At 28.8% G+C, this 23,988-nt stretch overlaps 1 protein-coding gene across 2 annotated transcripts in view; it reads right to left on the minus strand.

Annotated features, from left to right (window-relative positions):
- Positions 1 to 23,988, minus strand: part of LOC106692632 (cardioacceleratory peptide receptor) — a 533,326-nt gene that overhangs the window by 144,920 nt on the left and 364,418 nt on the right. For both annotated transcript variants that reach the window (XM_067053153.1, XM_067053154.1), the window contains one exon: positions 19,204 to 19,279. In XM_067053153.1, coding sequence (XP_066909254.1) covers positions 19,204 to 19,278 — 75 coding nt within the window. In that variant the 5' untranslated portion in view covers position 19,279. The remainder of the gene's footprint in view (positions 1 to 19,203; positions 19,280 to 23,988) is intronic.

Raw genomic sequence — 23,988 nt, forward strand, 5'->3', positions numbered from 1 at the left:
TATATTTAGAACCGTTTTAGATAATTCATAAATAATAAATTAAAATATGTCCTGTATTTTGCATTTTTTAAAAGTTAATCATTAGAAAGCGGAATAATTTTAACTGCATATGATATGAATTTCTTTAGCAGTTTTCCTATAATTAAGAATAAAAGTTTGCAGGCTTCAAGAATGTGAGGCGTTCTGGGCAGACTTGTCAAATTGAGCATATGAGCATATTTATAAAATTTAAAAAAAGTCCATTTATATTTTATAATAAATATCCTTAACGTATTTGCTTCCAGAAAAATATCATTTTGAGAGTATTTTAATGTTACTTGTTAAAAAATTTAAACTGGATTTTTACGTTATACAACAATCTACAACCACGGAAAGGTACAACTTATATCAAATAATTATTTAGCTGTTTTCTTTTTTTCTTCATTCTAAATATTTCTTAATTTAAAAATTATTTACACTACACTGACGTTTCGGAGTTCGCCTCCATTTTAGAAATCTTCTATAAATTTGAACATAATGCAAAAATATCTACAAATAACAAAATACAAATATCTACATTTAACAATTGTTATATAAATATTAGTTGAAAATTTCTATAAATTACTCTATTTTAACGACAATATCGTGTATATTCCCTGCTCCCTATTTTTGAAAGCCATGCATTTTTCTTCATCATTTTATCATAATAAAAAATATTTAAAATATTACGAGGAACTTACGTTCTCTTTACGACCTTATTAATATTTTTTGTGATACAGAAATTATATCAAAATTCAGTACCATTTTATAAGTGTCATTAATAATAACTTGAACTTTTTAATATACTTTTTGAACGTTAGATTTTAAAAAAGGGAATAATTCTGTATTAAACAATATATGATATAGACCTCTCTTTCTTATAGATAAAAAAAAAGAATAAAAGTTTGCACACTTCAAGAATACGTGGCGTGTGTTGGTCAGACTTCTCAAATTAGCTTTTCAAATATGAATATATTAAAAAAAAACAACTGATGTATATTTTATAATTTAGTGTAAGTTTCTTAACGTATTTGCTTCTCCAAAAAATATTATTTTGTAGGTATTTTAATTGTTATCATTTTAAAAACAATATAAATTAAATTATTATTTTGATCATGTTTCATACTTAAGATCATAAATTCTTTGGTTATAAAATCTTTTTTTGCAGTTGATACTTAAAGAGGAAAACTTGATATACATTATTTAATCTGTTTTATGGGATAGTAGTAATAAAAAATATATAAATAAATTAAATGCAAATACGATGTCCATAAAGAGTATTTATTCTTCCTATAAATAAAATTTTAGTACAAATATATTAGCCATTCCATCTTACACCTTTTCACTCGGTTATACTATATTGAACTTATTTCTAGCTTAGCCGCGTTTCGTTAAGTTTAGTTTAGCATGCTTAACTAAGTCATAGCTATGTAATCATGGTCAATCCGGAGTTATTTACAATCATGTGAGAGAGAGTTTATATGAATGGGAAAACAACGAGATTACAGTTGAAATATGCATGAAAATCATGCACGTCTCTGTTCAGTTAATTCTTAAATATTGTTCTCATGCTTATGGTATGGAATCATATTGGTTATTAGTTTATTGTGCATAAAATATATTGTAATCAATTTTCTTGAAAAAATACAAATAATTCTCATTTAGTTTACCTAATTTGGTAGTAAGCGTTTAGGGGAGATCGGCCTTGCTTAATTCCTCGCTCAACTACAGTTTTCTAGACCCCTGTACTTAGGTCCTAAGTACTAAGTACTACTTAGCGGCCACCCATTGTCTTCATGAATACAAGAGAAGGTACTACGTTTCAAATCAGTAATTTATATTAACATTTCTATAGGGTTTCTCATGTTTTAGATTAGTAAATAGAATATTTATTATTTATTAATAATTACATTTTACTTTTTTAAGTTTTTTTTTTTATTTGTAAAAACACAAACAGCAAAATCTACTGAAAATGATCCGTTAAGTAGGTACGCTTCACTCTGTTTTCAGTTCAAAAAGTTATATCAGATAATTTTCTGGAGGAAAGGAAATGATAATATGTCTTTTTCGTATTAGACAATAATAATGAAATTAAGAGATTTACTTAATACTTTTGAGCATTATCTACTTTTTTTTGAAAAGGCGTATGTTCGATTTATATATACCGTAACATAAATACATAAAACTTTGCTTGAAGAGAGAATACGAATGACGTAAGTAAATCTAGTACGGATGTGCATGACCGTTTAATAAGTTCAATGTGGTGAATCTCATTTCCCATACTTAAATTTTTACTTTAACTTTATTAAAATTTATTTTTTAAAAATGAAAGTTTTCAAAATTCAGAGAAGTAAGTCGACTGATCGATCTGGTTGATGATTGGTCGAATAATTTCGATGAAGGCTTTCCCACCAAACATTGGTAACGCGAGTTAAGGAACCAGTATTATAAATTTAAACAATTGCCCCTTTCCCAACTATAGGTTCAGTCACTTTAGACGTATGGTTCCATATGTTCACATTTCCTTACAATTTTATAGAAAAGGAACCCAATAAAAACGACTAGGTTCCCAGAAGGCCATTGATACCCTTCTAACAGCCCTTTCAAACCCTTAGTATCCTGTGTCAATAGCAAGGGCTGACACTTAAGCAGGTACATGGTGTCATCTCACAATTGACTTGCATCAGTCAAACTATTTTATGGTTAACATATGTAAGTCAGTACACACAAGTCCTTAGGTCATGGTCTCTTTCTTAGAAATCTGGCCACCCAACTTCTCGTCAAGCCTTTTCCCCCCTCCCAGATATTTACTTCTAATTTCATAGGCTCTCTAGGCTCCGCCTAATTTCCTAAATTATCTGATTGGTCCAAACCCTTTCTCCTATTTCACTAATCTTCCTACCCCCTCTTCTCAAGTGTTCATATATATTCCCTAGACTAGATAGCTAAGTTAGAAGAGAGAGACTGAGTAACAGTAACAGTAACATGTAGTTCTTGTAAATATGTTAGAATAAAGTCATTTTAGTCTTCACTGATTTTTATGTTATGTAACTCGCGCCTAGAAAATCCACTTGTGTATGGCCTAGCTGTAAGGTCACATCGAGTACAATTTAGAGTTAATATAAGTTTAGGAGTAGTTTAATATTAAATGTAAAATTGATCTTGTATTTTCCTGTGGGGCAACGTAATTTCTCATTACGCGAACTGTTACTTAAAGATAGGCATTACGAAGTAAATGCAGATTTACCAATTGTGATTTTTATATTATAATATTATATTGTACAAGGACCTTGATATACCTTATATTTTGTATAAATTGAAGAAAAATATTGAACAATTACTCATCCTAAAAAAGAATATTGATTGAAATCAAAGAAGAAAAAAACTCATAAATGGAAATGTCTCGGATTGGTTGAAATGCAACCCACAGCCTCGTGTATATGCATATGGATTAAGATAGCACGGGTTGGGTTTGTTTTTTCCTCATTTTTTTCCTTGTTTGAACACAATTAATCTATTCGATCCTATTAGAAAATACTGTTATAATATATAATGTAGTTATTTATTTTCATTTTATTTTACTGTTTAACATTTCAAATATTCTAAGGATCTCTCTAAAAATATTTTGAAAGTATATTGGTAACATCAGCACTAGCGTGTGATATTTTTTAAGTGAATTTATGAAATTCTTTCATACATCTAGTTATTCTTCATGATATTTGAAACAACCGTTTTTGTACCGTCCATTCTACTTCTCCTTACACTTCCTTGAAGTACGAAAACTCGATCCATAATAGTTGTTCCTCAGAGATAAAAGACTCATCTCATTTCACGAACTTTGCAGGAAATCTGTTTGAAGAGATGCTTACCTCTGAAATAATTTATATTTTTACATTTAAGTAGAAAATAGTCTACTATCCCACTAAATTAAAGTCATCTGTACCTGTAGTAAAAACAAAACACTTAGTGCCGGGTTTATCAATCTTCGATATCACTAAGATTTGTATAACTACTACTTGCCCATGAGTAAAGTAAAACTCCGTCAGGTTACCTAAGACTGAAATTGAAAAATTTAGCTAACATTCATCTCACTGAGTTACTAACTTCGTGTATCTGCGATTACTCCTATTCAGCTGTTATATTTAATTTTTATTATTCTTTTACTTTTATCCGACTTTGGTTAAATCAAAAGGTGTTTAAGGGTGTCGAAAAACCTTCTCATTTTTGGGCAGCAATTAGTGCAAACTACACAACCATATTTTAAATTCGATATCTTAAGTCACTCTATAATACTCGTATCAAATAAATATATAAAGTAATAAAAATATTTCATTATAGTTCATAACTTCCTTGAATAACAGAGATACCAGTGACCGTCCTGAGAATCAACTGCTGGTCAATATAGAATTTCGTGAATATATTAACTATTTCAGGGGTATATTGTAATAATACCGACTCGTGTGTTATATTTGTATAAAATAAATTCAATAATATTGGCCGTGCATATTCGTGGGCTTTACATTGACATATGTAGTCAGTGATAGTTGATATCATTAACTTGTGATGGTTCGAAGCAATCATAAGTTTTCGTGTTTCATAAAGGTTTTGTAGTCAATTTTAGTCACGGCTTTGATATAAATTGGCCATTAAATGTTTAAGGAGCCTTTTAACCATTACAAAGTGTGTTGTTATGGATGAGGTATTGTATATATTTGTAGATATTTTACATTTGAATGTTGTATATTAAGGTTACATTTAATGAATTATTACAATAAATTAACACGGTAGTTATTTAACTGTCCTGATATTGGTGATAAGTAGGGATAGGATTTTTATGTGCTAAAAAATCCGAAATATGTGCTTAAAAATTGTCAAATATTTAAAAAATATGTATTTATAAATTTTGTATTATTCAACAATATAAATTACTAATAAATTAGTAATTTTATAACTTACAAAAGTTACATAAATATGTATTTGTTATATATTATATGAATAATATTTTAAAGAAATTATGTTAAAATAGGTACAAAAAATTTGTACTTAGAGAAAACATAGCTGTTCAATAACAAGACATTAATTAGTAATTGTAATTAAACTACTTGATTAATAATTACTCAGAATGAATTATGAACAAATTATAAATGGAAATAAAGAATAATCCTTATTAAAAAGAAAAAGAAAAGAAAAACTCTAGAAAAATATCCTTTGTCTTTGACTTAATTTTAGGCATGCTAAAATAATGTTAAAACACAATCGAAAACAATTTAACTCGAAAAGGTCTAAATGCTAAATACTTATTTCACACCGGGGGATTGAAATAAGAAGATAAGGGAACATGAAAAGGGGGGAAACAGAGAAATGGATTGAGGAGTAAACAAACAAATTCTAGGAAAATTCTACAGGAATAAGACCCTTACTCTTTTTAATTGATTCTGAGAAATTCTGGATGTAATTCTGAGTCAAAATTTATTATTGCCACTGCTTTTAATTTGTGTTTAAAGATGAAGATATAGAATTTTTACGCACTATTTATGATAATTGATAAATTTCACATTTCAGTTTCGTGCGTTATCTTGAATTTTACGTAGTTGCTACGAAAAATGTATTTACAATTAATTTAAGAAAATATGTGATACAGGACAAAATACCTAAAAATATGTTAAAAATAACCAATACTTCTGAAAATATATGATTTACAACAAAATATGTAAAAAAAGGTCAAATATGTGAAATATAAATGGCTTCTTTTGGCCAGAAATGTCTTGAAACATAGTAAGGAATCGCAGATATCATGGCCAGGTAAAAATATGTGAAAACATAAAAATCCTATCCCTAGTGATAAGTACGAAAAAGGATCTTGCATTAATAATTAAACATATATTATTATATGTACACCCAAAATTTTTAGTTAAATTTAAGTAAATCAGACTTCCGAAATACTCCTCTCTATCCTAAACTCTTCAATTTCTTCTAAGCAACGGGATGATATTGCATTTCTCCTTAAACATATTAGTGAATTTTTAGTGATGCATATACAAATCGATGAAACTTGGTAGTTGCGTATCTTTCACTAATTGATTGCATATTCAGTCTTTGCTTGCATATTCAGTCCCATGTAACCGTGTACGTCACTGTACAACAAGCTCTTCCATCTGCATATGTAAACATAAAGATAGGGTATCGATGTACTTTTAAAAAATTTTCTTGTTTCATTTAAGCGTCGAAGGCATCTGACTATTGTATCAAGTTCATTTTTTTATTATATAAAAAAAATATCACTAACAATCCATTTATATTTTTAAGGTGGTGAGCAATTACATCCTGTTCCTAAAAAGAAATAGGATTAGAAGGTATTCCAGTAATTAGGTTTTATAATTTAAATTAAATCATTTGTTGAAATTGATTTATTTATGAAAGCTCTTATATATCACAATACTTGGATCACTTCAAACTGTTAGGTATAATGATTATTTGATTAACTTGTATCACCATTTGTGTGCAATTGTAGCACTTGACTCTGATTAATGAATATTCTGTACTGTTATGTATTATCCTTGTAGATGTGTTAATCTAAAGACTTTGGAGGTTTTTTTGGGGGGGTCATCGTTATATTATATTAACTATCAATACTACATATTTTATACTCTAGCCTCCAGCTTAACATAATGTGGATTGGGTTAAAAGAGTTGCTTATGCGGCTGCGGCTATTCCCTCACAAATTGTATGTTTGATTTTTTCGCGTTTGTTAAAATGCGTCATGAAGAATTCTTGATCTACTGCATGACCGTTGGTATATGTAGTCCGCCTAACCAGACACTACCTCCTACCGTAAAGGGAGAATTTATTCCTACAGGTTTGAGGAGAGCCAGTTAAAATAACGACCACATCTGTAAAGGTAATGCTACCCGCACTGATTCCTGGTAACTTGGGCAAATGGAGAAAGTACGATTTACGCCAACCGAATGCAACTAGCTTGAGCCTTATGATGTCAAAGGAGTCCATGTCCAAAATTGGGCGTGTGCGTCCTAAAAGGCAATTACAATTCCCAGACTGGAAGAGGGCAAAAACTAGAGCCGGTTTTTCTGTCTGCCACCAGTCACTTAGGCTGATGAGCTTAAGTCGGGGAGTGTCCAGTAATTTATTTATTATGTTGACTAACTAAAAAAGATCTATTTGGAAATAGGATTTCAGAAACATTTCTTTATAAATAGCAAGCTATACGATTCTATGATAACTTGACAGTTAAATATTTATGCTATACTTTTATTCCAAAAGAAATTTATGCTATAAATATACAACACAGTTATAAGAATATAGGAGCTGAAGTTCAATATTCACTGAAATAGTCGAACTGTTCAAACCTGAAGTGAAACTGAATAGTCGACCGTACCAACGTATTTCTGACTTCAATGGAACGTTTATGTCAAATGTATATCCATTTAGTAGTGTGAAAAATATTAGAAAATGTCCATATTAGTTTATTTTTCTATAATTAATTATTAAATCGAATTGCCTATTTTTTTAAAAAGGAAATTTCAATCACGCACTCAGTTAAAATAATATATTTTATACATTTTTTACTTTGTTTTGGTTGTATAGCCAACGTCAATCATATCAGATTCTAAAAAATAAATGTTTTTTCTTGCCTTTCAAAGCCAATACCTAGAGTTAGCTTATCTATCTTGAGAGAGAATATAGATCCTGGTGAACTACCTGTGGAGTCCCTGAAGAGACTCCATAAAGAAGTTCAAAAGAGCACTGGGCACCACAGGAACTCTCTCTTACCCTTTTTTTTTAGCTTTTTAACCTGTTTATTTGTGTTTTAACTTAGTTATTTATATAATTACCTCCTTTAACTATTTTTTTTAAATATCGAAATATTTTTTTTAACTGATTTTTTTCCTTTAATCTACAGCTGTGACTGTTATGTCTCTGATTTATTTTTGTATTGCTCTCTAATGATTAATTCTTTTAAAGGATCAAACGATGATTGCGGCTGACGGGAGAGATAAGGTATAAGAGAGTTAAATGTGAAAAAAGGGAGAATAAAATTGTCAAATAAATTGAATAACATTGTTAAATAGGGAAAAACAATTAAAATATATTGTATTTAGTGTGTAGACGATTATTGATTGTATGAGGAAATGGTAAAAAAAATGGTTTCATGTCATGTAAATATATGTATTGTATATATATCCGATCATGGATGGATTGATATGCTGTGTTGTGTACCAACCCAATGTATTTGGACAGCATGGCTGTATAATAGATAATTAGTAATAGGTTGCTTGCGCATGCCCAGGACACTACCCCATTGGTGCCGTTCCCTATATGCCAGGAACGGTTAGGTAAAGTTTAAAGGAACAAAAAGTATTCGCTAATCTTACAGTTCCCTGTATATAAGTTATTTTTTTAAAGACTTCTCTTCTCCCTATATTTAAAAGTTTCCAAGACAAGAAAAGAAATGACATATAATTGGATTTCTATTAGCGGATCTCGAGGTTAGGTATTAATCTCTTTTACGGGAATTCATTATAAGAGATGTTTCAGGATATATAAGGTATTGACCTCGTGAAATATATTCTATCGCTCTTGGTGTTGTATTTATTTAGTTTTTGGCGCTATATCGAATGTGGCACATTATCACGTCCGAGGGCGATAACTTTGAATCTCATCAAAATTTAAAACGCTCCAATCAGAAAACAAAGTTGGTGTTCTCAGATAACAATCATACTTTTCTTTTCTAAAATAAAAAATAAATATGAAAGTGTCTTTCATAAGCGTCCTCTTCAGCTTGCGTCAGTGGTATCATGGTCGTATAATCGAAGATATCATGGTCAGGTAAAAATAAGTGAAAACATAAAAATCCTATCCCTATTGATAACATTACCTTGGGTTGATGCCCCCATGCTTCAGGTTCGGGACACTACCAAAACATTAATGAGACAGTGATTCATGTTCTATTTTATTTAAGTTTTAAAGTGTATTCATGGTCCCTTCAGATATAGAATTCAGGTTTTTATGGAACATTTCAATCGATTATGATCAGTTTATACGGAAATCATTTCTGAGACGGATCATAAAAATGGAAATTATTTTAATAATTTTCGAAATTCTTATAAGAGGCACCTAATATATATTAAACTACATACATAACTGCCTTCTGATACAAATCAATTCCTATAGATTCGATCCACTTAATGACGTGGTTTAATCAACCAGAACATCGAATGATCCATTCAATAAATTCCGAATGAATGAGATATCACTGATTGAGATGTTTCTTTCGAGAAGGAATCATAAAGTTAAATCTTTAGCCAATCATCAATGATACCCGTTGAAATTTATTTTTTATCGGCGTATAAGGTCGATTTTAGATACCGCATTTGTTAGGTGGCAATATATTTGATTTACGAAATTACTTAATTAACCTTTCCAATCATAATCTGGGTCTAGAATGTTTTTTAACCTTCGTATCTAGATATGATTTAAATAAATCAATATTTGTTATGAATATTTCGTAAGAGAAGAGTAGAAAAGCCCTATATCATCCTGTATTAAGCCTTAATGCAAATATAAAGCATCTGTATGTCAATATTTCGTACAGTGAAATTGTTGTTACATTTCGTGAACCAAAAAAAAATCAGAAACGAAACTAGTGAGTGCCCTTATTCGTTAAGTAATAAATACATTTAATCACTTAGCTTTCCAAACACTTAGATGATTAATATGGGAACACGATTTTTTTTACAGTGTTTATTACTTTAAAAGTATTAAATAAAATAATTACTTTTTTATTTTATTATTTTAAGTCAATAAGTAGTTTAACTGTAGTAATTTTATAAAATAAACGAATTTATGTCCCTGACCCCGTTTGAAATGACGTCGGACATTTGAGTATTTAAGAAACAAGAGTATTAAAGGTTTTTGTAAATAATTTATTTATTGCTATTTACAACTATTTATACAGTTGTAAATAGCAATTTATACACCAAATAAATTTGCTGGAAGTGATGTAATGACATGATACAAACACGTGAAGAATCTACCTTTTGATAGAATTCCAAAAACATTTTTAGAGTAGATCTCGAAGCCATCTTCTTTTCATACGCCAAGGAGGATTATTAGGTAATGAAGGAGAAGCCAGGTTAGAAACGAGTTGGTTTGGGTGGTTGGGAAGCTTATCATGGAAGGATTGGTATCAGGTTCTGGCCAAATCAGCAATATATGAGACATTGAGGTCCTGATGGATGATTCGATTTGTGACAAAGTAAGAAGCATTGAGGATTTTGGACTGTAAGGATTGGATTCGGAGAGGAATTTGATGGTTTATTGAAGCCCCATAGCTCAACTCCCCATGTCCAGATAGGCTTTATAACAGTCATGAAAATCAGTCTTTTGTAATGGATTGGCAATTTAGACCGTTTGTCTAGTAAATGTTGCAATAGTCGGAATCTACGAGCAGTTTCTTGTCTTTTTAGTCTTGTATGAGGATTCCATGTCAGTCGTTAGTCGAGATGTAGTCCTAAGTAACGGATCTGATGTTAAAGGTAGAAATAAAAATTATGAAAAAAAAAGAATAAAGAAGGAAAATATGTAAATTGAAACTTTATAAATAAAAATAATGCGTTTAGTTTTGAATGACCTTTCCAACCATCCTAATCCTTTGGTTCAAACCTTATCTAGTTCCACCCATCCCTATAGCCCACCTAGAAGGTTGAAACGGCAGTGGCCAAGGGACTTATTAAAATAAAAAAATGGACAATTGGAGTTCTGGCAATGGTCAGATTCTCCACTCAAGTTGAGTGTTTGCGGCTTTAGCGCACTTGCTCAGCCTCCACTGGCCCATACCAGTGATGCGGCGAGAGGGATGCGCTGGGATCTCTTGAGCTCTGCTCCACCCCTCACACGTGGGGGTTAGAGTGGGGTCGGGGATCCTCAGGTCGATTCTGTAAATATTGTATATATTATTTTATCATTATGTTATTTTATTATTTATTTTTCATACAGATAGTCTGATTATGTTCATTTGTCTATCCTTTTGTTTGTATATATTTTAAGAGTTTTTTTTTTTTTCCTTTTACATATTTATTTTATTTTATTTATTTTTTTTTTTTTATTATTTTTATTTTAGTATGTATGAGATCATTTATCAATATTACCTATTGCCCACAACTGTGTGGCAGATTGTAATATCTATCAATAAATAAATCTATCAATCTTAAAAAAAAAAAAAAAGTTTTGAATGAGAAAAATAAAAACTTTATTAAATACATAAAAAGGTTGGCTACGAAAAAGAAATGGTAAATCGATTTGGATATGAAAATAATATAAATCATACCGTAATCTTACAAAATAAATATTTATTTTTAACCTGAATATTAATAATGATAAAACATTATTCACTATTATAATTAATATTGGCATTGAAAGACATAATAATCAATAAATATTAAATAAAAAATATGACAAATAATTAAATTATTAATGCTTAATTTAAAAGAAATAGTTTCTTTTTATAATGTAAATATTATAACCCGATGATTCATTAATAGTTTTTCTAAGGAGTTCATTTATTTATCTTTTCACTGCATCTTCATATATCTTCTTTGTTCTTGCATTTTAATAAGCCCTAATACCTAAAGACACAACTAAAAACTCGTTAACTTTATGAAATATGTGATCAGATGCTTAAAAACACCGTCGGTGTCAGGAGGATGTCGATGCACGAAGTAACTATCTGACGAAGAATAATGAAATGTGCCACATTTTATTTATATTCCTGGGTAGACTCAACCCGGTAAGTGAAGTTACCCCTCACTTATCGGTGTTAACTGCTGTGTAATTATAACAACGGTGAACTAAACAACATATGTTTGTGTTATTAAATTAAATAAAAAATCCTATTTAAAAGACAAAAATACTGGTTCACAAAAATAACAGGATAAACATGAGAAGCTCACGCAGTAGTTTGAGCGAGAAGAATGATAAAAGGTTCTATAAATTGTATTCCAAATTTTCAATTTAATTTTTATAAACACCAGAAGTGATCTTTATGTGAATCAATATCATTTTACAATTATAAAGTAATTGGTACGTCAACTTAGTGAAAAGGAGATAATGGCTCAAGCTTTGAAATATATTTAGTGAAATATACTTAACGAAAATTAACCGTTTCAGTTTGCCATATTTTTTTTTTATTTAAAAAAAGAGTTTAACGTTACCGATGTATACCAAATAGTTATTCCAATGAAGAACAACTGAAATTACAGATAAGGTTAGGTATGATATAAATCCAAATTTAAAATATAGATTTTTATCTCTAATCAATAGTTTCCGGTCTATCAACATTAATAATGTTACTAGTGGTAGAATTAAAAAAAGAAATTATTACTTGAATTAATTAACAATCATATGAAAAAAAAATAACTTAATTAAAATTAATTAATTTTATGTTAGTTCTCGAGATTAGTTTTTATAACAATCTCCTTAAAATACTTTAATTTTTTTTCTTCTATGAAGGAATACTCTTCCGAAGATCAACTTGTGATCTGAACGGTGTTTTTTATTTATTTCTACTGTTCATTGTTTTTTAAGTTGAAAATGGTATAAACTCTAATAAAAATACTGCATAATATTTCACAAAATATGTATATTTTCTGTGCAAACAAAATGATATTGGCTATAAAGCCTGACTGATTTACGACTGAATATTGAATACGAGTCCATTTTTTAATACAATTGATGATGGATATATAGCTGAATCATTTTTTTTAAAATATATATGTGAAATATTAAGCTTTCTTATAGGTTTCCCTTGATCTCAAATTAAATCAATGTATATATGGAAGATAACAGGATAATTTTCCTTCACTATTAAACATTTATCTTCATACATGAATTAATTCTTTTGATGAAAAAAAAAAATTAAATTGTAAAAATTTCACTGAACGAATACTAATCTGCCATACCTTGAAAACATGAATTTAAACCATAAAAAAATCAGATTTTTTTGTGTTAGGTTTTTTTATAAGTTCCTGGGACACTGTCCCTATAATCGAATTTTTGTTTTTCGATGGTACATCAAAATAAGTCGTTAGGACCGATTAGCCTTTATAACCGTGGTTTCCTATATCCAATAAAATAAATTGCTAAGGCTTTGAGAATCGCCAGTCCGGAAATATTCTTCCGTACAAACGATATCCAGTGTAATTACTAAAGAAAAATTCTAATTTATGTATCACAGATGGATATCGCTTTCAAAGCTTCACTGAGATTCTCAATATACGTTTCATTTGCTGCTTATATTTTTTATAATATACATGAATAAATATGAACAAATAAAGAAATAGTATTTCAAATGCAATATTCCTAAAATATCATATTACTGAATGCCTGGTTATTATTATCAAAAAAGAAAGTACTCAGATACAGTTTTACATGCTTAGGTTCATTTTAACATGCCCAAAACTTAATAAAAACATTTTTTTGGATGGGAAATCTAGGCTTGGAAGTATTCCAAAAAAAATAAATAAAATTATGTCATTATATGAATTAGTTCTGCCCCTAAACCTTTTTTCCCTTACTGAAGGTTTTACTTGCTAGATAAAAAAGATTCAACTCAGTCACCATTTCATTTCCTCCTCCCGTGTGTTAACATGTCCTTGTCAGCTTGAATACGTCTCTTGCAGCTTGAATATCAGGATTTTAAAAAAAATGCTCTTTTTTTAACAGTAAATGCTAAAACTCAATGGAAGATTATTGCTTTACCGTGTGTATAGATGAATGGAATATAGTCAGGGTGCAGTCAAATAAACTCAAATAGTAAATAATTATACTATTTTTATTGAGCCAAAGTTTCACCCCACGTTGCAGGGCTTCGTCAGGGCTAAAAATGGTACAAACACTTGACATAGTTACAAAAAAGAAAAAACATAAGTGGAAAATAACAGGGGTATACAATGAAAAGTAAAATATAATAAGAAAAATTAAAGGTTGTAAATAGTAAATGAAAAGGGTTATAGTAACAGATAGATAAGAGATAAAATAAGAGAAGAAATATTAAAGAAAGTACAAATTAAGAGATGAAAAAAGAAAAGAATAAAATCATTTGATCATTTTATGATGAGTGTTTTTGACTGCACCCGGACCATATTCCATTCATCTAAAACTCAATGCTTCAAATCAAATAGTTTTCTGTTTCATTACACTGAACAATATAAATATTTAATCCGTAATGCAAGAAATATTAATACGTACAATGCATTTTAGAAAGTCATGTAGAAATTTTTAGGTAAAACTATTTTTTAAGAAAATCAATGTAATGCAATAAAATATTAGTAAAGCTATGGACCTATGAATTCCTAATATTACTATTTTGGATTCCTTTGTTTTTATATTTAAATTTATTTAATTTTGAATGAATAAACACATTTTAGTTCACGATATGGTATACTGTTAAGTGATATATAAACATTTATTAAAATAAAAATAAAATAGTGTGAATATTTCCTTTTTTTTTAATTACTTTAGTTTTTGTCATTTTTTAAGAATTAATTTGATTTGGTTCGAATAAACAAACTTATTTCATGATATATTTGTCATATAAAAAATGGTAATATAACTATTTTAATAATACCAAATAATTTTAATGTTTTTATTACACTATAATATTTTCCTATATAAAAACCAAGAAACTATATGTTTATTAAGTATGTGTTATATTAAATGTATCAATTAAAAATCATTAATAATTAATTATAATTTACTTTTTTTATACTAAAAATTAAGCGAACAATTAGTGTACAATGTGACGGTAATATATGGATTTGATTGAAAATAAATGGAGAAAAATGACTGATCATTGAGTATGATAAGTGACGTACATTTTAGGTCATGCATAAATATCTAAACATTAAGTATTTGAAAGGAACGCATTAAAATGTGCAACATGTTAAGTGAATCTAGCATATTATAAAACAACAATGGTGGTCAATATGCTTTGATTATACTTTAAGCTTATGAACATTGAGATCTTTTCCTTGGAGGAAAGAGTATAATGGAAGGGGTAAGCTGGCAGGATAAGTGAAGCCATAAAGCTGAATCTTACGATGGACCAGAGGCGTTGACAAGGATAGGGTAGGGGTACAGTATGAGCCAATCACTATCTGCCTCTGTTTAAGCTTAGATTACAATGACTGACATTCCTATTAACTTCAGCGTAAACCATGGTTGTTTTATTGTTTTGGTTTCAATTTTGCTTTGAAGGAGGGTAAGATTATTCCACACCCCTGGATGCTATAAAACAAATTAGTTGCTGCTTATGGTATTACAAGATAGATTAGGCATACAAAAAAAGTCCAGTATTAATTGATTTATTCTGTATTAAATCAATGTTATTACTCAATTATATTTAGTTAAGCACCGAAACATATAATAAAATAAACCTCTTAGTCCAATTAACCATATCGCAAAATGGCATCGCTTAAAACGATAAGTTAGCAAACTAGATATAAAATTTTAATTTAGCATTAAAGTGTCCATTCCTTGGGACAAGATTATAATTTCAAACTTTTTCATGGTATAAGGCAGCAACGTATTTGTGGAAACAGATGTTGGAAACAATTTGCCTTATGTGTCATTTTTTATTTTAGCCAATGTACTTTAAATAATAGAAAGAAATAATTACAATTTTCAGAACATTTCGATAAATTACAGTTCAATTGCTAATTTTTCTTCCTTCACACCTTTACCAAATAACGTTTTATGATATTTGTAAATATGGTATCCATAATGAAATGGAAATTCTAATTTATTTCACTTTTTATGTCTATTGAATTACATGCTTTCATAAAGTGTGGCCAGCATTCCGTCTTCATCTTATCCTGACTCACACATTTATCTCAATAAATAAGAATTATGTAATTGGTTGAATAGTATATAGAAAGAATATTATGTATTTGATAATATTGTGTGAGGAAATTAGGACAATAAATTAAATAAGGAAATAATTCTTTTATTCATTATTTTAGCACCAGAGTTTTTAAACATCAAATTTTAATTTTGTAAAATTATTAATGATCGCCATTGTTTTGTAGAAATGATAAAAATGAAATAACACTCCATGAATACATTTAATCATATCCCATTGATGGTGATTGTTGGCAAATTTTTAAAAAAATCTCTATCATTGATTTGATTTTATACTAGAATTTTATCTATGCAGAGCATTTATTCATTATTAAAATATCTCTGAATGAAACAGATTGGCTGATGAAGTAGGGGTGACAGAGGAATTCATGGTCACTTTAAGCTCTGACCAAGTTCATTCATCCGTTCAGTGATAATCCTTCATTCATTCGAGTCATTGATTCGAATTATTTTAATTGGGCTTTATATAATGCTTACCGTAGTCAAGCATTTAGTTACTGGCCAATCAAACAAATCTAGAGTTCTATTACAGCTTTATTAGAATTTTAATCATTTGTATATCATATACTGTAATAAGTAAACTGAGATTGATTACAATAGAATTTTACTTTTATTTCATTTTATCTATTCTTTTATTTTCTAGTTATATTTATTATATTCTAGCTCAGATTTATTATTTTAATTTTTTTTTTTTTTTTACAACCGCTCAAAGACCATCATCCTTTAATATTTTACACTCGGTCAATGATTTAAATACTTATTTAATATTTTTTAATTATTTGATATAAATATTATGCCGATATAATAAATTGATTAGATATATAAATATAAAAATCAGGAAAAATGTGTGAGAATAAAATGGTCCAATCATTAAAAATCATAAATTTTAACTTAAACTCCACTATAGATTAAAATTGGGCATAACAATATAGTGGTAACAAAACAACTTATTGAACATGTTGATATGGTCCAAAGAGGTAATGTCTAGAGCATTAGTTTGTGCTACAGAGATAGAATGCACCAATTGTGAAAGACAGTAATTTAAATAATGTAGGATAAAACAATTTTAACTGTTATTGTATAGATGACATGAATTCAATATAAAAATTGAAAATATGATAAATATATGGCAAATATGATTAAAAGAGTTTTAAATATATACAAATAACATCGATAAGAATTAATGATAAGAATAATTTAATTTCATGGTTGTAAAGGTGCATGAGTGTGGGACAATAGTCTCGAAACGTTGTACAGTGAAAATTATAGAATAAATTATATTCACTGGGAAGTTTTCTCACCTCAAAAATTTATGAAAAAAATGTTATTTGAATGTCTTACGATAACATTTTAGTATAAGAACTTTTCGTGTCTCTTATCTGTTATTTGAATGCGTTACGTCTTTACTCTTTTTATTTTATCATTTTTATCGTAAATAATGTTTGTGTAAAATGTTTTTGAATAATTTTACTTGTACTTTGGTGTTGCGATTATCTAATCCATATTAACTTCTAATCCTTTAATATTGAGGTGCCTTGGGACGCCACAGGTTTATGTTGAACCTCCTCCGGACGGAGATAAAAACTTGAAAATCGATAATCCACCTGTTCCGAATTATTTAGTGCTTCCTAAGTATGCACCACGTGAGATGCAAGGGCCCCTATGAACGGTTCATGCTAAATCCGTCGTGAGGGCTTTTATCCTAGATTATTTATTCACATCGTCCTTAAACCATCTTTTTTCATGAATCTATAAATTACCGATACTACTAGAGGATAATAAAAAAAATAATGTCAACTAAATTACTTTTTTTTTATTCTGGAAGACAATTTACTTAATATTATGATAATTGTAAAATTAATTATTTCTTATATTAGCCCATAACTGAGGAATATTAAACAGGATAGGCTCCCTTGTGAAATGAAGCTTAATTAAGATGTATATGACATTATATAATTAAATAATTCTAATTAATGAATGAAAAGGTATTCATGACATATAATAAGAAAATTTTAACAAAACCGTTACATGTAAAAAAAACAAACTCTTTGTACTAAATAATAACATGAATTGCTTACTTTTAAGTAGTACTAAGTACATGGAAACAAACTTTACGAAAAATACAAATGTAATTAGGTTTCTCTTTTAAGAATATCAATTTAAAAGTTGCGAATTTTTGGTACTTTTAGAAATTAATTCAACGACTTTCAATGTACTTAATACTACTGTCAAGTAAGCCATCTATACATTACATAATAGTATTGTTATAGATATAAACAAATATTAAAATTATAGGTAATTGTGAAGATGGAGAAAGGCGGATTAATTGATTGATACTATTTTTTTTCATTGCACCCGAATTATCTTTCTTATTAACATTATTAATGTTTATCAGTGCAAGCTTGACTTGTTTGAGTTAATGAAGTATTTGACTAACAGATCTGAGAATTACTCTTTCCAAAATGATGAAGTGAGGATCTTTTAGATGGTAAAAATTAACTGTGTAGAAGACTGAGAAGCAACTGGTAGCAAAGAAGAAATATCTTGAGGTTGAACAATGAGGAACGCATCTTCTAAGATATTTTGTACTCTTACAGGAAAATTAATATTAATAATATTTCTTGAGCTAGATCATCGTTATGCAGGTTGAGAATCTGATTGTTCATAAAAATGTTCTATAAACTTGACCCTGTAGTATATTTTATTATAATATACACGGATAAAAAATGGTCTATTTTGAAATAAAGAAATATCAAAAACAATATTATTAGTTTTTTTTTATAAAAATATAATTAAACATAATTCACATGAGAAAGAGAAAGTTAGTACATCGGAATTACATAGTTTACATTTAATTGATTATACTTGTTAGTCTTTTGATGAGCTTTTTTGATGTTCGAATTCTAGAGTCGATTTTTATTTTCCTGTTCAAAATCAATGTTATCTTCGATGAAGTTATAACTCATATATAAACATTTCTTTATTTTTTCTAGATTTTTCCATAGTTATGGAAGAAAGAATAAATCTGAATTTTCAACTTACATGAAATCGAACATAAATTTAATTAATACAATAAAAATAATTCGAAACATATATCTATATTTGATTGGTTTTCGTAATTTAACACTTTTCCTTCCTATAGTAATTTATATGTAGCAGAATGATTTATTTCGATACATGTATTTTATTTATAAGTAATAATAAATTTCTGGTGTTTGATATACCATGACTATTGATAAAAAAAATACTCACAGCATAGAAGTCATAGGTGTTGATTTCCGTAGTTTCATTTAGGGCCGCTTGCAATGCTATCTCCTCCTCACCCATCCTGAACAAAATTAATGCATTTATTCATAGAAAGTTATCAACATAAAAAAATCTTTTAATTACATATAAACTAAAGACATTTAATATATTTTATTCTTCCTTGTATAGTTATACAAAATTTACAATAATGCCTATTACAAATTTATGCCAGGGGCTATCATTTAAAACGAGAAAGTTATTAATTGGAATTGCATTATATTTAGTTCAAATAAATTGTACATGTTTGGATAAATTGTTGTCGGTCTAATCTGATCAATTGTTGTTGGACAAATTATATCTAATCACTTTTACCACCCACCCGACGATGTAATTTTTTTTTGTGCTATATTAATTAATAAACGTGGTTTAAAAGCACCTATTAAAACTAAAAATTTCTAGATCACAATAATAAAAATATTGAAATTATCAGATATTTTTTTAATTGAGCGTTTTGTTAAAATTAAATAGAAATTTTGAATTTTCAAGAAATCCCTTGATGATTTCTATTCTGCCTTAAAACACCCTTGAAAGTATTTCATTAGAAGTGTTTTGCTTCGTTAAGCAATCATTTTAATTTTCTCTGTAAACTCTGAATTAGTGCCTCTCAAGAGTAGTTGAGGGGCACTTTTTTTTGTTTGCTTTTATGAGTTAAAACGAATTACTCGTTTAAAAACTGAAATATAAACAATTTATGTGATGAGATTAGCTCGCTCCAATTAACCTGAAAGGACTAATTAGTATTTTAAATAAAATTGGATATGATTGTTGAAAGTCGGTCAACATAAAAAAAGTTATATATATTTCATCAGGGCTGAGTCTGACATTTCGATCCATGTTCGTTATTATCTTAAAAAAATACAAAATAAATAATGAAATAGGGCTTTATCAACACTAAATTGTTCACTCTACATAGGGAATTATTAAGTCAGCAGTTTATAGAGAGCTATATATGTTGTTTGTTATACCTACATAGATGTTAGTTTGAGAAATAAACAAAAAAAAGTTTTTACTTCCTCTTAGACGAGGATTAGCAGTTGAAAATATTTATAGCTGGAATATGTTAAAACTTCTATATAATGCTCATCTGAACCCAGAACTTCGGTCAGCCGCTTGAAAGCTTATGTTTTATGCATGAGATCTAAATTTGTAATGGTAAAATTTGACGATTCATTAAGCAAAAAGACAGCTAAAAGTTTGAAGGGATGTATAGCATGCGTCCCTAAAGGATAAATCCCTCTGACGTCGCATAGTGGTGAGAAACCGACGTTTTTGTGCAAAACCCACTATAGTGTTTAAATATTATTGCATTTCCTATGTTATTCAGAGAGCTTAATTCATTAAAATGTATTTTTTCTATATGACCACTTTTCAAGTATAAATATATAAGTCTTAATTTTTCCATCACTAAAATATTTTTTTCATCTAAATAAAATTTTATTCAGATTCATAGTAGTTAATATGATTATTTTTCTCACCTTATTTTGGTTACACATTCTAAGAAGGCCCTTGACTTCATACATCTCAATACGTCAATGAAAATAACACAAAAATTTTTCCAGTATGTACACTTTTATAGGAAAATACTCCCATCACAAAGGTCGATAACGTTCATTTTTCTGGTCTATCAAAAATGAGCGAAAACGAATTTTTTCTAGTTTTAAATTGTAAGTGGCTGTAGAATTTTAGAAAAAAAAATATTTCAAGAAACAAACCTACTTTTGAAAAACTAAAATTTGTATAATAGCTCTCGTTGGTATTAAGCCGAAATATTTTTTGCTGGGTAGTTTAAAACAAAATAACAACAATCAGTAAAACGTCGCAAATTCCAAATGCCGAATTAACATCTGTAAGTCTAAGGTTCACAAATATTGTTAAATGTAAGAACTGATATCGGTGAATTCGTGTGTATGCAACCACATTCATCAACAGGAAGACATATTTGATTTGAAGGGTTTTTTACACTTTTCACCTCTGTGCAGCATACCTTGTTGCGTTGTCAAAACTAACATCATCGAAAATACCAAAATATTCTAGTAATGGGTTTTATTTATATGCTCTACGGTTTTATTTATTTTTTGAGCTGAAATCAAATTTAAAGTTTTAAAATAAAATATTTCTAATTTAATTATGTTTATACCAATACACGATTTAGTGTGCATAAATGATATGCCTTTTTCTAAATAAATAAATTAATATTAAGTGTACTTGTGTCAGTGTGCTAAATAATTCTAACAAAAAAGTCTAATAATTAAGATAGTAAATAAATTCCTACCTTCTCATTTATTTTTGAATAATTTCAGATACTCACTTTTGGAAGTTATAAATGAACTGTATGTGGCTTCTCAAACTATAAACGTTTCCAAAGACAAAGTTGGACTTAGCCCGACTTGTTACAGGCCAAGTGATCGGACCCTCGAAGTATGCGTTCGCCCTTGTTAATATTTAGAAATGTATTTATTTTTAGTTCTAGTGCTTTTGTTGAACACTTGTGATGTTTAGAATGAAAATAATGTATTTATCTCTTCTGTTTGAGATCAGTCGGACCGATTGTAGGATATCGTTTACGTTGACACCAGGAAATAATCGAATGAAAAAACATATCAATCAGTAATGAAATGCCCATCTGAAGGAGTTTTAATTATTTGGTTTTGAATAGAGTTGTTGTAGCCTGGTAGTTCGAATCCAGCCTAGAAAAGTCACCTTTTATTTCGGGTGATCCTACAGAATGAGAAATTAAACCTCCTACTATGGTTAGAACAGTAGATATACTGGTGTTACCTAGTAGATAACCCTCTCCCACCGTATGCCAGAAATGGCTAGGCAGAGGGCAAAAAAAAATAAACAAAAGATAAAACATAAGATTTGAATTCAAGAAAATGAATAACTGAGAATACTTTGACAATAATGAAATCAGGTGCGGTGGGCGCATCACACATTTTTTATATAAGCTTAAATACTGTAGTTCCTGATATTTTATTTTGACAATTATAATCAACAGGAACAGAGATTAAATGAAAAAACATAAGATTTGAATTCAAGAAAATGAAAAACTGAGAATACTTTAACAATAAGAAAATATGTATGCGCATCACACATTTTTTATTAAACCTAAAGACTGAAGTTTTTAAATTTTTATTTTGACAATTATAATAAAAAAGTATCGGAGGTTAAAAGAAAAATCATAATATTTGAGTACAAGAATATGAAAAACTGAGAATACTTTAACAATATGGAAATCAGGTGCAGTGTGCGCAACACACATTTTTTTATTTAAACACTAAGACTACAGTTTTTAAATTTTTATATTGACAATCATGATCAAAAGTATCGGAGATTAAAAGAAAAAAGCTAATATTTGAATTGACTGGCTCATTGCCAGTGATGCGGCGAGAGGGATGAGCTGGGATCTCTTGAGCTCTGCTCTACCCCTCACACGTTGGGGATAGAGTGGGCTCAGGGGTCCTCAGGTCGATTGTGTAAATATTGTATATATTATTTTATCATTACGTTATTTTATTTATTTATTTTTCATACAGATAGTTTGATTATGTTCATCTTGTCTATTCTTTTGTTTGTATATATTATAAGATATTTTTTTTTAACTTTATTTTATTTTTTTATTTATTTTTTTTTATTTTAGTATTTATGAGATCATTCATCACTATTACCTATTGCCCACAACTGTGTGGCAGATTGTAATATCTATCAATAAATAAATCTATGAATTTAAAAAAATAAAAAAAAATATTTGAATTGAAGCGTGCGGTGTGCCCATCACACATTTTTTTATATAAACTTAAATACTGTAGTTTTTGATAATTTGTTTTGACAATTTTAATCACAAGGAACAGAGATTAAATGGACAATCATAATTTTACGTCCTGAATAAATACAATTATTGAATAAAAACATGAATTTTAAGAACTCTAGAGTACTCCTGATCTGATATTTCTTGTTAAACTAACGTTTTTGAAAAAGAGAACTTTCCTCGAGTTTTAAATAGCATATCACAGAATTTCGAAACAAGACATTACTAAAGTTTAAAAGGAATTCAACATCTATCAGGTTCTTATATTCGCTCTCGACAGTATTTATAGATATCAGAAAAACTTATAGAAGATCGATCTAAACTTGGCATCTATGTTGTCCTTTTCCTACAGATTTCTATTGATTTATATTCAGTAGTCGTGTGGTTGAAAATAGCTGAGTCGATATTTTATTAATAGTTCCTTCAAAGGAGTCTGTTCTGCCGCTTTTATCACTTAATTTTATTTATTAATGTATAATGCTTATCGATGCGAATATTTGATCTGATACCGACAAAAAGTTTCGGCTATTCACGTAACTAAGCTAGCAACAAAGCAACAGGTTGAACTCTTTCTTCATGGGTTAGTTGCATTAGAATCTGGTATAACTAAGATTTGTACAACTTGGATTTGTCCATGAGTAAAGTAAAACTCCGGTAGCTTAGCGACCTTTTTCTTGCCTTCAGGTTTGTTAACGGAAGTTAAAGGATGTTAATACTAAATGCTACCAATGTTTCCTAAAATTAAGATATTTTTTGGTTAGGTTAGAAAATGTAGGTCCGATTAAAATTAAGAGCGATTAAACAGCCAGTTTCGACAGTCGTAAACGCTGAAGAAATTCTGACCATCCTAAAAAACGATGTGTTTGAGGACAGAATGTGTTTTTTCATTATTGCCTGAGCAAATAATTTGTTATTATATATAT

This window comes from Halyomorpha halys, unplaced genomic scaffold (assembly GCF_000696795.3).
Source record: "Halyomorpha halys isolate HHAL.00 unplaced genomic scaffold, Hhal_1.1 Scaffold64.1, whole genome shotgun sequence".
Taxonomy (NCBI): Eukaryota; Metazoa; Arthropoda; class Insecta; order Hemiptera; family Pentatomidae; genus Halyomorpha; species Halyomorpha halys.